Source organism: Camarhynchus parvulus, chromosome 7 (genome assembly GCF_901933205.1).
Source record: "Camarhynchus parvulus chromosome 7, STF_HiC, whole genome shotgun sequence".
NCBI lineage: Eukaryota > Metazoa > Chordata > Aves > Passeriformes > Thraupidae > Camarhynchus > Camarhynchus parvulus.
The window spans coordinates 13,735,294-13,750,604 of NC_044577.1; the positions used below are offsets into that span (position 1 = coordinate 13,735,294).

General features: G+C 44.4%; 1 protein-coding gene across 1 annotated transcript; it reads left to right on the top strand.

Moving 5' to 3' along the window:
• The first annotated feature begins 5,001 nt into the window (after positions 1-5,001).
• Positions 5,002-15,307, top strand: SGO2 (shugoshin 2). The gene is made up of 8 exons (XM_030952228.1): positions 5,002-5,329; positions 6,086-6,261; positions 6,524-6,586; positions 7,179-7,273; positions 7,815-8,113; positions 8,702-10,618; positions 12,261-12,387; positions 13,164-15,307. The coding sequence occupies exons 1-8, from the start codon at positions 5,188-5,190 to the stop codon at positions 13,390-13,392; spliced, it is 3,048 nt and encodes a 1,015-aa protein (XP_030808088.1). The 5' UTR covers positions 5,002-5,187; the 3' UTR covers positions 13,393-15,307.
• Positions 15,308-15,311: the final 4 nt, after the last annotated feature.

Here is a 15,311-nt window from a genome sequence, read left to right on the forward strand (position 1 = left end):
AAGAGTTACTGTTAATTTAAACAGCAGATTTAACCTTTAAATGAATTAAGACTTTGCAAAATAAAGCATCTTTAGTTTCCCAGCTCATCAAAGCATTTCCTTTTCTTTCTCATAGAGTGGGAATGATCTTTAGTGCATGATTAAAATGAAGCAGTGTTGTTGGCTGAAACAGAAACTGAAGAGCCTGATAACATTAGCTTATCTTCTTCAGAAAATTTTGTAACTTTGCTACCTTTTGATCATTAAGGTCCACAAGGGGCAAGATGTAAGCAAGTGGACAGTTACATAAGCTGAGAGACACACTACTTCTGTTCTTTCTTTATCTCTGCTTGCATAACATCAGAATATAAATCAAAGCTAAAAAAGGCCCACCTCTTCTATTCCCAAAGGAAAAAAACCCCACCAAAACCCAAATGCAAACTCAAACACCCCAACAGAGGAAACAGCATGAATAGCTAGCTGGAAACCTTTCAAGAAAACATTGCTCCTCTGCAGTGTATGGTGAGCACTCAAAACAGAGATTTCTAAAAATATCCTGGGTTGGACATTCAAGTATTCCTGTCCATAAGAAGCAAGGCTGCAAAAATATACAGTGTAACATTCACAGCAAAAGGAGGGACAGTTGATCCACCCACTTATCCCAGGAGCAGAGAGGAGGATCCCTCCTTCTAAATAACATATTGTGAAATGCCCCTACGTCACAACTAGTGACATTTCTAGTTCTTGATGTGGAAGAATTCAACTAAGAGAGGTTACAGCCAAGGCTATTTTGGTGCATGTAACTGTGAGCTGGAATGAGCTCTGCCACTTTCTGGACACTGGGTGTCAGTCTGTCATTAATATTACAGCTAAGCATGTCTGAGATTAAAAAAAATGTTAAGTGCACCAGAAACACTGTGAATTACATATGAATCATCTGTTATAGTCTGACTACAATTCCACATCAACTTGAAATAGTTGGTTAGGAAACATCTATAAATTATATGTTAAATATAATTTGTATTAAAATAACAAAAAATTATATTAAAATAATAAAAAACAATCTATATATTCCAGTACAAGAGACCATCTACAAAAATAGAGGCAAAATCATTTCCAAGATAGGATTAAAATAGGAGCTGGGAAAAAATTAATCAAGAACACAACATACACAGTACTGAAAGTACCCTTGTAAAGGGTTTAGTAAGGGGAAACAGACAGAATGAGCCCATTTAAGATGAGCATCAACCTTGAGCATCAGCTTGCAGCTTGCTTGCATCCCCATCAGTGATGCATATTCTCTCATATAATGCAATCTATTGACCTGCTGCCACTTCCCAGCTTCTTAGCATCGGCTTCCTCTCCCTACTGTGTGTCTATTAATCAGATCTATGTGGTAGAAAGAGGGGATGGACTGGGAAGAAAGCAGGATATAAGAGATGAAATTACAGCAAAGAAAAAAGCCAGCACTTGGCCCACCAATTCACTGTAACATCAAAGTGCATGCTCTACTCCTCTGTTCCATGATACACACAGCTGTTAATGAATATTGCGCCTATATTCTCTCTCTCATAAATGCACAGAAGAAATCATGCTCCACCTGTGTCAGTTCTGCAACAGGCCTCAGGATCTGGGTTTGGAGCCTCTCTGACTTGGGGTATTTATGAAGAGGAATTCCCTCTTTCTTCTCTCTGCCTCAGTTTCTGTGCCAGGGAAATTAGGCTACGGCTTCTTGCAGGACGGCTGCTTTCTCATGTTGCTTAGAAACAATGCTGCTGAGCTGAGAGAAATTAAAAGGAAAAAAAGCAGCAAATCAAAACCACCATAGAGAAGAGGTTAAACCTTCAGCTTGTGTTATCAGTTTCAAGCTAGATTATACTAATACACTTCCAGGCATTGAGTTTTACTGCTGAGTGGTTGGTTGGAAACCTAGCAGACTTGCTAACAAGGGAGGCAGAGACTATTCACTGGGTTTTCTGATGGCTCTAATTACTTGTAAATGAAGCTACCAACTTCTACTACTGTTTCAGAATTCTACCAAATGGAACAATGAAAAACTAGAACTGATACCTCCCCAGAGCCCATCTAGGGTTCCATTTGCAGTGTTTGTGGCATATAGCAAGGATCCTGGCTACTTGTTCTTTCATCAATGTTATGTTTTTGCTTACAGTATTGGGAGAAATTTTAAGTCAAGAAATCCCAACATGTTGTTCTAAACAGCACTGTTGTCCTTCCAATGGATGCAGGGCTCATCTTTCATGGGATTGCTGATGGTAGCCAATCTATCATGATAGCTAGCAAGTCACTGAGAGGCTGTGGGGTTTTGTAGATAAGGGAGGTTTGCAGGCTGTAGTTCTGAATGAAAAGGCATCCCCCTCCTTGGAAATGTACTTCTGTTATTAAATGATTTCCTAGTAAAATAGGAATGGGTTTATGAGACATGATCATAAAGTTGTCTCTCTTTGTGATGGCCTAAGAAAACATACAAGGAAATGTATTAACATGAGACACAGATGTCCTCCAGGAAGAAATCTACTTAGCATTTACTGAATTTGTGCTGTTCTTTCTCTTTGTTCTTTCATTTGCCTTTCTCACTTATTCTATGGCAAAAGGAGCACCAAGCTTAGCACTTCCTCACCTTTCATTCCAGCTGAGGAGCTTGTAATTAAGTTGGATTTGATTTCTGAGAGCATCCTCCATGCAGGCATCATGGCAAACATATCAAAAATAGAGCTGCTGCTTGTTTGCTCTGAGAAACACAGATCTACTGCCTGCCAGGCATAACTCCACCAGTTACACCCACCCATGGCTTATCTGCTGCTACGGCCAGGCAAGAGGGAAAAGGGAAAAGTGACCTTCACAAAGTGAACATAGCCGTGCCAGGACTGACCCAAAGTCCTGCTAACCCAACCCCTCTCCTATTATGTGGCCTTAAAAGTGATACCCTGATGAAGAAAGGGACTTTCCTGAAATGAGTCTGGTCCCTAGTCCTTGGGTGAGCTCATCCCTGCCATTTCCCCCAAAGCAAGAAATGCTTCTGTATCATTTCAGGGTAGGGAAGGCCACTGTGTTTGTTCTCCTCCCTGGTAAAAATAAATAACATTCACTAGTGGATGCCCATGGAAGAGATGGGGGAACTGTGCCAGCAGGCATCAAGCTGTGTCAGTGTATTTCTATTCTCCAATTCAGGACCTTGAGGAAAAAGTGTTGCCTTGGCTGTTAATATCTCTTGCTTGTTTTTAACTTCTCCAAATTTGTCCTATCACTTTCAGAATACGTGAAATTGAAATTTTGAGTAATGACATCAGCAACATCTCCTGGCAAAGACTGACACTCTTTCAAAAGAGCTGTGTGGGAAAGGGTCTCTGGTTTTAAGAAGCCAGCTGTTAATTTAATTTACTGGCTGGTATTCTTAATAAACTTAATAGAGAAAATTTAGGCCCCCACACTGTGGAATTTGTCACACATGGATCACAGAGTGTACCTTAGAGGATACTTACATTTTTTTCCAACACCCATAGCACTAGCATTTAATGACAGTCTGTTTCCCTAGAGCAAGAAATAAAGCTACAGGTTCTGCATGCCTGCAGAATTGTTACCCACTGCATGTCTAATTTTCAGGATAGGGATGGAGGGTGTTTCGTCAATCTGCTACTTAATTAGGCTGGAATTAATAAATATATTTAATTGCCATTATCTAATGCTCATCTGCTAATGTATTAACAAATACATTATAAAATAGGAGTAGGGTTTAGGACTCTTGCAAAGGGCTGCCTTTGCCTGTAGCAGAATGTATGATGTTCAGGTGTTAGAAACATAAATTACTTATCAGTAGAACTGCCTTGCTGAGGTTGAGCTTGAAGTGTTTCAATAATCTTAACTCCAGAAGGACATTAACAAAGTTTGGGAGAAGGATGTACTAGTGATAGTGGAAACAAAGAATGCAGAATTTACAAGCCACAAGGACATTTGGCAGAACTCCCAAGATAAGGAAGAAACTAACAAAATCAACTCAGTAACTGTGCTGAAGTCAGCTCCTAGTAGGTAGAAGGTAATTCTGGCAAGGGGAGATTGCGACCACAAAACTCACCAACTCAAAAGAAGAGAGACAGCGCGTAGACTGTAATAGTAGATAGAATACTAATTATTCAGAGAACTATGTAACTTGTAGCCCAATGAATATCAATGCCTTTGTTTACTAAAATGTATGAATAGTGATAGTTTTTGGGAGTCATTGTGCTGGTTTAGTGGATTTGACACCCAGCACTCTTTTCTGTACAGAACTGTACAAAACTCAAATATCTCACCTCTCTGTGGGGATTGGCCCCTCGAACACCAGGTAGAAGAACCCCATTATGGGAAAACAAAATATTTTCAGCAGCTTTAGTCCCATGGTACCTCCACTGTAAATTGATTTTCAAAATATTTGTCTGCTTTTCCTGTGTCATCTCCTCAAAATATTTAACATCATCACACCAGCACACGTAATGTCAGCTTCTTGAAGGCAAATTCAAGGGTGTCTGGAAACAATGCATTAACTTGGACAGAAGTGTGAAGTACGTACGAATAAAATTAATTCCTTTTAACGGTCACATTTAACTGTCTTTGTCACAGCTGAAAACTACAAACCCCAATTTTTGGGCGGCATATGTCCTTCAGAAGAGCCCTCGGCCTTTCCTGAGGCATTCCAGGAGCGTGTTAGCTCTGTGGGGTCGGGGCAGTGGCGGCAGCAGCGCCTCAGCGTTGGCCGCTTCCAGCGCGAAGGGCAGCGGGGCCGCGGCATCCCCGTGCGGCCGGGGGAGCCCCTCCGGCCCCGGCGGCGGCCCCGGGCGGTAGAGGGAGCCCCTCCGGCCCCGGCGGCGGCCCCGGGCGGTAGAGGGAGCCCCTCCGGCCCCGGCGGCGGCCCCGGGAACAGAGGGAGCTCATCCGGCTCCGGGGGGCGCAGAGGAGGCGCTGCTCTCCGCCGCCGGCCCGCGGGGCGGGGCGAGGGGCGGGCCGGCCGCGGCATTCGAAAGTCGCTTGGCGGGCAGGGCTTCCTCTTCGCCCTCGTCCTCCTCCTCGTCCTCCTCCTCCTCCGGAGGTCCGCGCGGGGCCGGGCCGGGCCGGGCCGCGGGGCCGTTTCTCGGGGCGGGTGCGAGCCTTGGCCGGTGAGGGCTTGCGGAAGGGAAATACGGGTGCTGACCCTGCTCGGTGTCGCTCTCTGCAGCGATGGCAGCGTGGGAGGCCGCCGAAATGTCCTTCTTCAGTCTGAGCGACGTGAGGGAGCGCATGCGGGAGAAGAAAAAGGGTGCCTTGAGGACTGCGAAGTTGAATGCCTCGCTTGCATCGAAAATCAAAACGAAGATCATCAGTGAGTATATTTTGTGTTGCGGTGTGGACATATGCTGGCTGCTATGTCAGCTTATAACTGGGCCTTTGGCCGTGGCATCGGGAGTGGGCAGCAGTCCCTTACCAGAGCCCATGTGCTGCTGCTCAGCTGCTTCTCTGCCCGGGGGTTTTGAGTGAATTCAGCGCCCTGCAGATGAGTGTCAAGTGCCACGCAAGGTGCCCAAAGGTGTGCGAAGTATTTTAGTGTATATGCAGTCCTCTGCAGAATCTAGGCCAACTGGCTTGTTTTTATGGGTGAAGTAATGCAAAGATAGAACAGGAGATAATTTGGACTACCTTTAAAAATTCAGATCTTTCCATTACTTTTATTTAATTGTTTTGAAATTGGGAAACAGGGGTCCAAATTTACTCAAGGGCAACTATAGAGGAAAACAGTTTTTTCTCCCATTTCTTGGATGGCGATGAGGACTTACCTGTTGGCGACTTATTCAAGGCAAGGAGCATATATTTTTAAACTCAGCACTTCAACCATGCCATCATTCATTAAGAATTGAAGGAGAAGCTTTCTGCCTCAGTGTGACCTACTGAGGATGGAGAGGGTTATCTGAAGTGTTACATGTTATTATGGAAGGATTCTGCTAATTTTGTGGAGGGCTATTGAGTTGTAGCAATCTGAATGTGAGGAAGGCTGGTCTAGGAAGAGAGAGAATTATGATGACAGGAGAATGGGTGAGACCTTGGACGCTGATGATGTGTGATACTGCTCTGTCTCTCACAGACAACTCCTCCACTATGAAAGTCTCCCTAAAGCAGAACAATAAAGCATTGGCTCTGGCCCTCAATGCAGAGAAAGCCAATGCACAGCGGCTCACCCAGGAGAAGACCATCCTACAGAAGGAGGTGAAGCAGTGCCACTTCCAGAACGCTGTGCTGCGCCACAGGCTCTCCTTCCTGGTATGGCACTCACTGTGGCTGGCATGGGGAGGGGTGGTGGGCAAGGTGAGCTGCACTAGCATCTCAGCTGTGGGAGGATTGAGCTGTTGCTGTTGAATGTCTGGATTCTCAACATATTGAAAAGGTTGCCATTCATTTGCTTATTTTTGTTTCCAAGCTGTGTTCTCCCCAGAACATGCCTCTGGCTTGTAGCATCCTTGTTGGAAGAGATGTTTTGATGTAATGTCTTTATGGCTTCTCTCTCTTTATTACCTCAATACAGAATGATATGTTGAAAAAAATGGACAATCTTATGGCTGCAGTTAAGATGGCTGAGCTGTCTGAGGTAAATCATGGGAAACCTGAGCACACTGCTTCTGGGAAGGGGGCTGTCTTTTGCTTTGTGTTGCCTGCTCACTTCAGTGTTGGATGCTTCACCTGTTTTTCTTTGCTTGCTTGAGTTGTGCTGGCTACATGCTGGCCAGTTTGGTGTCAAGGATTTCCAGGGTAACTCTTCGTGTAGGAAAACTACAGTTTTAAACTGGTTTCCTCTAGATTATTTGCTCTATTGGGCAGTAGGCTTTTCTGTTCTGACAGGTTGTGACTTCTTTTCAATTTCTTTTTTAAAGTATTGCCATGGCAACTTGGGATAGGGAATAGGACACTTTCCCTGTGTCCTGTCTCATGGGTGGATGGGAAAATACTTCTCCTTCCTAGTCTCAGATTATCTGAACTAGTTTAACTTCATCCTTAGGCCGTGGAGACACAATCTGATTCTGCTGCAATTTATTCCATAATTTATTCCATAATGTGAGAGGGTTGCTGGCAATACTTTACATACATTCATAGAGAAACTGAGCTTCTGCTGTTTCTGTGCAGGAGGCTGCACAAGGGATTTCAAGAACTTTAAGTCACTCTCCTATTTCTCTTCTTTCCAGTTCCATATAAATTCTTCATCCTTGTCCAGTGGCCAGAAGAGCATCATGACTGAAGATAGCTGGGCTGATGATATTGTAGATGGTCAGCTTCTGAGGTGAGCTTTAAAATGATACCACCAAGCTTGTCCTGAATTTCTTTATGCTAAACTTCTTGTGTTTTATGTGTGTGCCTAGTTGTCAGTTTCATATGAGATAGCTTCTCTGAACCACCACTGCTTGATGCTTTCCTTCATTCTGCTTTTTATTGCCACTGGAGTTGTCTTAATGCTGAGCCTGTGCAAAAACTAGTCTTTTTACCTCCTTTCTTTGAGACTGTGTTACTTTTAGGCAGTTTTCTCTTTGTAGCTGCTGAGTACAGCAAGATTTGCTTGAGCGAGTGAGTGCCATAGCTGGCTACTTTGATGTTTGTTACATAAAAATGCTTAATAGTCACCTCCTTGTATGATGTAAGCTTCCTGGAAAGATGGTCAGAGCATGATCTCTTAAAGTATGTTTGAAGTCCTGTTTCTTCTCTGTAGTCTCTGAAGACAAGGCAGTCCTTGGAGCTGCCCACACGTGGCCTGTAGTTGGTCTGCTGGATTCTGGGGCCTGTCATGTGTGAGAAACATCATCCATTCTGCTCTTCCTTCTCACCAGGGTTACACAGATACCGATGAGAGTGCCCATTTCCAAGCTGCATGATGCAGAGCAGCAAGCTGGCAGCTCCACAGCACTACAAACATCCTCAGGAGAACTTCAGAGACCTGCTTCTAATGCAGGAGAACTTCAGAGACCTGCTTCTAATGAGACCCTGAAAATTGTGCCTGTTGCCTGCAAAGATACTTTGCCACCACAGCACGGTGAGATGCCTCAGTTCCACCAGGAAGAGAATGGCAAGAAGGTGACTGAAGCAATGGCAACAGAGGGGGCTTTTCATGACTCTCACATATTTGGAGGTAAATTTGCATCTCTTGCTGTTCTTCTGGTATGACTTTGTGTCTGTGCTCAGAAATGCATAAATGCCATAGCTCCAGTTAGCTCTCAACCACAACTCCAGTAGCTCCAAATGACTGGTATTAACTACATGCTCCGCTGGGGCTGCTCTTGCTGGAGTTATATATATCCCAGAATCAGAGTCTTCAGAGGGATATGTAGTCTTTTTGCAGTAGATCAAGCTCAAAATCAGGCTTTTTGAGTAATAGGCTCTAAGCTTACATAAGATTTTTGGAGATGTCTGAAAGTGCAGAATCTGACTAGGTGCACCACTGTTTCTTGGGGATTTGCCATACAAATGATAACTCTTATACAGATCATAAATGTTCCTAATATTATGGCTGGTTAGGGGATCTTGATTTGTGCTGCCCCTCTGTTCAGAGAGAAGCCAGCTAAGCAAATCTGGTACACAATAAGTTTGGGGAGTCCCTGTCTGAAAATCATGCTTTTTCTATGCTCTGGATTTGTGGCAGTGTATACTGGTATGGAGAAAGATGGCAATCACCTGCTGCATTTCTCAGCCTTAAACATGATTTTTTTCTTTCCAACAGAGGTCTTGTGCAGCACTGAACAAAATCCCAACAATTTGCCAATGCTTGGCTTGGAAAGTCATACTCTTTCGTATGAGGCTGATGAGATGGCAAAACATTTATTTGATCGTCTCTCACAAGGGCACGTTACTCAGAGGAGAAAGCGTTCCACCCTGTTTGCCACAAGCACTCCATCTTCTGCTCTGGATATCTTCCCACATGTCAGTTCCACTCAGGCAGCTTGGGGTAGTACTGCACAGGACAACAGCAGCTCCAGCAAGAACAACACACAGCAACAGCTGCCATCTCCCAGCCCCCTGGCTTCACCTGCTCAAACTGCTGTTATTTCTCATAGAAACTCTGTGGGTAAAGAGACCTTTTGTGAGCAGCCACAGACAAAAGAAATGGGGTGTGGTGTTGAAATGGACCCTAGCTATAGCCAAGTCCCTGAGTTTGTTCCTGTAAAGGTTAAAAGCAAAGGTAAGTGTAAAACCAGAGAGAAAAAGACTGCTAAAAAAGCAAGAACAGGAAAAAAGAAAACAACTGCAATTAAAAACAATGCAGAAAGTAGTCCTGACAGATCTCAAGGTGAAAAGTGTGCTCAAAACGCAAAGCTTCTTCAGCCAGAAGTTGCAACATGTTCTAGTGAGACTGAAGTCTGTGAGATGGGGCAGAAGGTGTGTGAGGAGGGTTCTGACAGGAGGAATAGAGACTGTGATGTGGAGCACCATTCCCACTCTCCTGATGGAGTCCGGGACTTTGGAAGTACACATGAGGTGAATCCAGCACAGCTGCAGAATCTTGAAAGTGGTGACTCAATGCAGCAGGTTAAGAAGGGAGCTATCTTTGAGATGCAAAGTGTGGAGAGCTTGCTAAAACCCCCAGTTCATACCTTCTCAAGTCATGAAGTTCCCTCAGGTGATTCCAGTCTACAGAATTCTACGAAATTCTCACATGTGAGCAGAAAGAGCATCAGACAGAAAACCAACAGAAAAACTAGAGTAATTGGGCAAAGAGATGATTCTGATGAGGAATATCTACCAAACATTGTGATAATACCAGAGTCCAGGGCTGAAGAACGGCCTAAAAGAAGCCAAACAATCAGGAAGAATACTGCCAGGAATAGCAATTGTGGTCAGAGAAATGAAGTTCATGTTTTTAGGCCCTGCATAGATGTTCAAGGAGTAGCTAATGAGAGCACAAAGGATTTGCCAGGTAATCTAAAACAGCGCAGGGAAACATATATTGTCCATCCTTTGGATCCTGCAGGAAATTCAGGTTGTTTCCAGACAGAATCTGAAGGGAGTGAAAATCTACCTCCCAGGTCTGTTCCAGGGAGCAAAGTGAGCAAAATCCCCAGAGCTGTTAAGAGCAATCAAAAGAGCATTAAAAAACAGACAGGGGACCTTCAAGAAAATGGGCAAGGTGAAGGTGACCACAACATGAATGCTTTGACAAAAGAAGCCTCTTGCAAACCCAGGCCTCAGAGGAAGAGGAGCAACCCTCAACCTACAGAGACTGATTCCCTGGCCAGAAAAAGTGATGGTGCCAAGGTTCTCATTGGGTGTTCCACAGAACTTGCATCCAAGCAGACTGTCCTGATGGGGAAGTTTTCCTGCATTAGCCATCTGCTGTCTGAGCCAGGTGATTTCCTGGAGGAGCAGCTACCTGAGATATCACTTGCAGATAGTCTTGCAGACCTTTCACACAGTCTTGAATCCTCCCATGTGAGCAGTTCTGCAGTTTTGTCTGTCAGCTCCAGACTTACAGAGGTACCAGTTTCCAAGAACTTAAGTACTGAGGGCAACAGAATGCCAGCAAAACCCCCTGTTTCGCTGAAAAACTCCCTGATATTTCAAGAAATGACTGCAGAGGAAATATCTGGGGAAAGAAACCAAGTCCAGTCAAGTTCTTGGAGCTCACCTTCACAGAAACCTGGTAGGTAGTAAGATGGGGAAGCTACCTGTGTTTGGAGATGAGGGCAAAAACTGCATGCAGCAAGTACTTATATTTTCCCTCCTCTCCTCTCCTCTCCTCTCCTCTCCTCTCCTCTCCTCTCCTCTCTCCTCTCCTCTCCTCTCTCCTCTCCTCCTCTCCTCCCTCTCCTCTCTCCTCTCCTCTCCTCTCCTCTCCTCTCCTCTCCTCTCCTCTCCTCTCCTCTCCTCTCCTCTCCTCTCCTCTCCTCTCCTCTCCTCTCCTCTCCTCTCCTCTCCTCTCCTCTCCTCTCCTCTCCTCTCCTCTCCTCTCCTCTCCTCTCCTCTCCTCTCCTCTCCTCTCCTCTCCTCTCTCCCTCTCCTCTCCTCTCCTCCCTCTCCTCTCCTCTCCTCTCCTCTCCTCTCCTCTCCTCCCTCTCCTCTCCTCTCCTCTCCTCTCCTCTCCTCCCTCTCCTCTCCTCCTCCTCCCTCCCTCCCTCCCCTCCCCTCCCCCCCCCCCCCCTCCCCTCCCCTCCCCCCCCTCCCTCCCCCCCCCTCCCCCCCCCCTCCCCTCCCTCCCCCTCCCCTCCCCTTTTCAGAGTTAAACATCAGTCTCCGTTTGTGCTTCCACTTGTGCTGCCCTGTCCTTTCGGTGGCTGCATTTGCTTCTAGTTTATCAGCATTTCTATAAGAATTTCTGTCCACTTGTCCATGTGTAGATATTGGGACAAGACTAGCAGCATGTGCTGAGTCTTGCTTTACCACTCTTGTTATCTACATGGCATGCCTATTAATTTAGACAATCAAGTATTTAAACACTTCAAAATCTAACTTGATGCTGACCCTGCCTACTAGGGTCAGTCAGTATTATTGGGGCACAAAATAACAAGAAGGTGGAAAATTTTTGGTCCAGAATGGTTAGTGCTGCAAGGCACTTCTAAGGTGATATCTTCACTGGAAATTAACCAGGACCCAACCTAAATTATTTTGGTTGTGGGTTTATTTTTTGTTTGTTTTTTAAAAGGATGTGGAGAGTGCATCCCTGGGCTGGTACTACAGTAGTTAAGCTGATCCTTTTGGGGAGTTTGCTGTTAATGGATGCTCTGTAAAAAGAGTAGTCTTGTGGGGTTTTTCTTTCTGTAGCTGTTGACAAACAGGCCTGTTACACCTGGAGTGGGCTGTACTTTGTAGAGAGGGAGGAAGTTTGTTCTCCTGCCCTCCTCCTTTTGGCTGTCTCCACTTGGAAAGGTGCATGAGCACTGGTCCTGTGTCTTGCTGGAAGGCAGTAGGTTGCTGGTAGGTTGTTTTTGTGCTATAAGGTTGCTGTCTTCTCCAGGCTGTAAGCTCCTGAGCATTACAGCTATCAAATAGAGTTTTTATATAATTTTTCTACTACACCAGAGCCCATGATACTATCAGTATTAGTGATTTTTTTCATTGAGGGACCTAATTTGATTTATGAGCTGACTTCTGAGGAGTAGGTCTGGTATTTTTGGATTATAATGGTCTCCTGAGTTTAGGGGCAATATGCTTAGATTCTGGATTGTGCATGTTCAGAGAAACCTGGTAATGCAACTCATTTCTGTTTGTCAGCTGTTATTTTTTAGGATATCTGGAAACAATTTGGAATCACTTTGGTCAAACCATGTGAATGTCTCCCTTTGCAGATATCAGGCCACTACAGGACTTGAACAATGCCAGGGTTGTGTCTCACTCCAGCTCAGAGGAAGCATCAGGATGCTCATCTAGGCGGCAACGGAAGCCAACCTGCTACAAAGAGCCGCCACTCAACAGGTTGGGCTTTAAACTATTCATTCCAAAGACTGTTCCCATGCTGCAACCCCTGCTCTGCTCTCATACACTAACTCTCCAGGGCTGGGCCTTCTGTTGCTTTGTAAGAACTTTTCAAAGTTCTTACCCTTTGTGTTCTGTGACCCTCCTCTTTTACCATTGTGTGGTTATGCCAAAATTCTGCATCAGTACAAATGGATGTTTAAGCTTCTGGTAACAAGCTACCAAAGATGTTATTTTACTTGTTGAAATGAGCACATCTCTTGGCAGACTGCATCTGTGGTACTCCAGTGCTTATGAGGCAGTAGCACAAGGATAAAAGACAGGTTAAAGACAGCCCAGCAAAACCCTGATTTCATTTACATTCTGTGATGACTAAAATTTTAGACACCTGAGTAATACTTTCCCCCTGAGAGCATCCTGTATCTATATTCACTAGCAGATATACCTAAATAAATAGCAGCATCTTTTCCCTAGGAAACTGTAGATTCAGTACATCCAATGGCTATTGCACAGAGTCATGTATTCCTAAAATGACAGTTTCATAGTTATATAATGTTTCTGGGTGTGTTTTTCCCTGCAAAGTGTCCCAGTTTGAACTTTCTGTGAATAGCTGGTTATATTGCACCAGAAAGTACTCTATTGGACAAGAAACAAACTGTATCACTTAATCATCTTATGGGGAAGAACTGCACTAAAATTAGAAATTTTAGGGACTAAAATCATACATGAATTCAAGGAATACTTGATGGTTCAATATAACCCTTTTGTTTCTGCAGGAAACTGAGGCAGGGTGACCCATTTACAGACACTGAGTTCCTCCACTCTTCTGTCTACAAAAAAAACCCAAAGCCTGTCAAAGCCAAGGGAATGACCAAGATGAAAGAGAACAAAGAATGGCTTCCTGAAGGATGTCTCAGTGCCAAGACAGGCAAGTTGGTAACAACAGAAAGGATTAGAATGGTGGTTGAAAGCAGCCCCCAGGCTCCTAGAAGCTCGCGCGTTTAGCCACACGGCTATAGTTTTGAACACAGGCCCAAGCAAAGATGGAGGTGGCTGACCAGGCAGATGAACTATTCCAACTAAGGCAACCCAAGGACCAATTTGACAAATTGAGCCTTGTGCCATGGATTTCTTCTGTTTTGAAATCTTTAGGACTTATGGAGTGGGGAAGTGGTTAACACAAATTGATGGATGTCTGTTTTAATGATGGGCATGGCCTTTATGTGCTGTATGATTAGCTCCTAGCTATCTTCTGCTTTCTTCCTGTTCTCTGCTCCTGGCTGCCATGTAAAGCTCTCTGCAGCAGAAGATGGGCTCTATACCAACCAACATTAAGGAATATTTGAAACACAGGGTGCTTAGGACCGGATCTAAACATGTCTCAAACATTCTGAATATTGCTACAGGAAAGGTGATCAGAGGAGAGGGTCCCGTGGGACAGAGCTGTTTAGAAACATCTCCCCTTTTCCTACCACTCCTTGCCCTTGTTAAAAAGTACCTCCTTCAGCCTTCTTGTAGCCCATTGAGGTACTGGAAGGTGTGATAAGGTGTCCCTTGCAACTTCTGTTTTCCAGGCTGAACAACCTCAACTCTCTCAGCCTGTCTTCGTAGGGGAGGTATTTCAGCCCTCTGATCGTCTTTGTGTTCCCCTTCTGGCTTTGCTCCAACAGGTCCATATCCCTCTTAAACTGGGAATCACAGAGCTGGACAACAGTACTCCAGATGGGGTCAGTTGTGTTTCAGGAAATCCTTTACTCTTCCACTGCAGTACCTACTGGCTTCAAGCACTTGCTCTTTTTAGGGTCTGCTGTGTAACTTTGAAGATTATTGATTTTAAATGTTGAGAGAGTGGTGGGGAAAAGAAGGGATCACACCAGTTGGGAAGGAAATATGCCTGTTTGGAAGCAGGAAAAATGTTTCCTCTATGGCAGAGCAGGGAGAGGGCTGCTCTTTTCTTCTGACCATACTTACTCCTTCTCCTTAGCACTTCAGCAACATCTGTTAGTTCATGAGGATAGGCTGGGTCTTGCTGCACTCTCTGTATTCAGAGGACTCCAGAAGATGGAAACTTCATTAGTAGAGGGAAAACAGTGTCATCAGCAGTCAGGTAACTGCTACTTCATAGCTTACATTTAAGCTGTACCATTAAATTATTAAAACTAGGAAAAAAAGGCCTGAGATTCAAAAATGCCTTCTTATTTATTTGTTCAGTTTTCTGGGAAGTTACCAAGCTTTCTCTGGTATTCTGTAACTCTGGAAGCCAGGTAGGAGCTAATCAATAACACTTAACAACACTTGTTATAAGTGCTGTTGTATTAGAACCTGCCTGTATTGATCCACTGATGTTAGAAGCCAGGCCAGGAACTTAGATCTCCAAGCGTTCCCACTAATTCTTTTCATTGCCTCTATGGGTCAGAAATGGGACTTTTTCCAGCTGCACTTATGTGCTTGTGCTAATAACAGAATAGTAGATTGTATTCATTGACATTGAAGGTGTGGAGACAGGTGCTAGCAGTTACAGAGCTGTGCTTCAAACACAGGGTAACAGTAGCTCCTTTAGTCTAACATTGGTATCTCTATCCTAATCACCACCTCTAGCAGTCAGCCGGAGGGGGAAAGTTTATTCAGGTGTAACCAGTTTGTTTTGCTGAGCAATGATGTATCAGTTTGTATTACTCCCAAAATAAAATTTCAATGCAAGTGGTATTTTCAAGTTGTTGTACAGTACCTGATGCTTACCATGACACTACACATGACAGCTGTGCCTAGGCTAGAACAAATTGAAACTCTATTCCAAGAAGGGAGATACTTTTTGTTTGTATCACATTCCAACAGTCTGTCCCAGCCTGTACTGGACTGTACTGAAAGCTACTGGAGTCTCTCTCTGAGGCAGTTTCCCCATATTTGCTAATCACACAAAGGAA

Excerpts from the sequence above, each read along its gene's own strand:
- SGO2 (XM_030952228.1), top strand. The coding sequence starts at position 5,188 with ATGGCAGCGTGGGAGGCCGCCGAAATGTCCTTCTTCAGTCTGAGCGAC. Across the intron at positions 5,330-6,085 it reads AATCAAAACGAAGATCATCA|ACAACTCCTCCACTATGAAA; the intron begins GTGAGTATATTT and ends TGTCTCTCACAG. Across the intron at positions 6,262-6,523 it reads GCCACAGGCTCTCCTTCCTG|AATGATATGTTGAAAAAAAT; the intron begins GTATGGCACTCA and ends ACCTCAATACAG.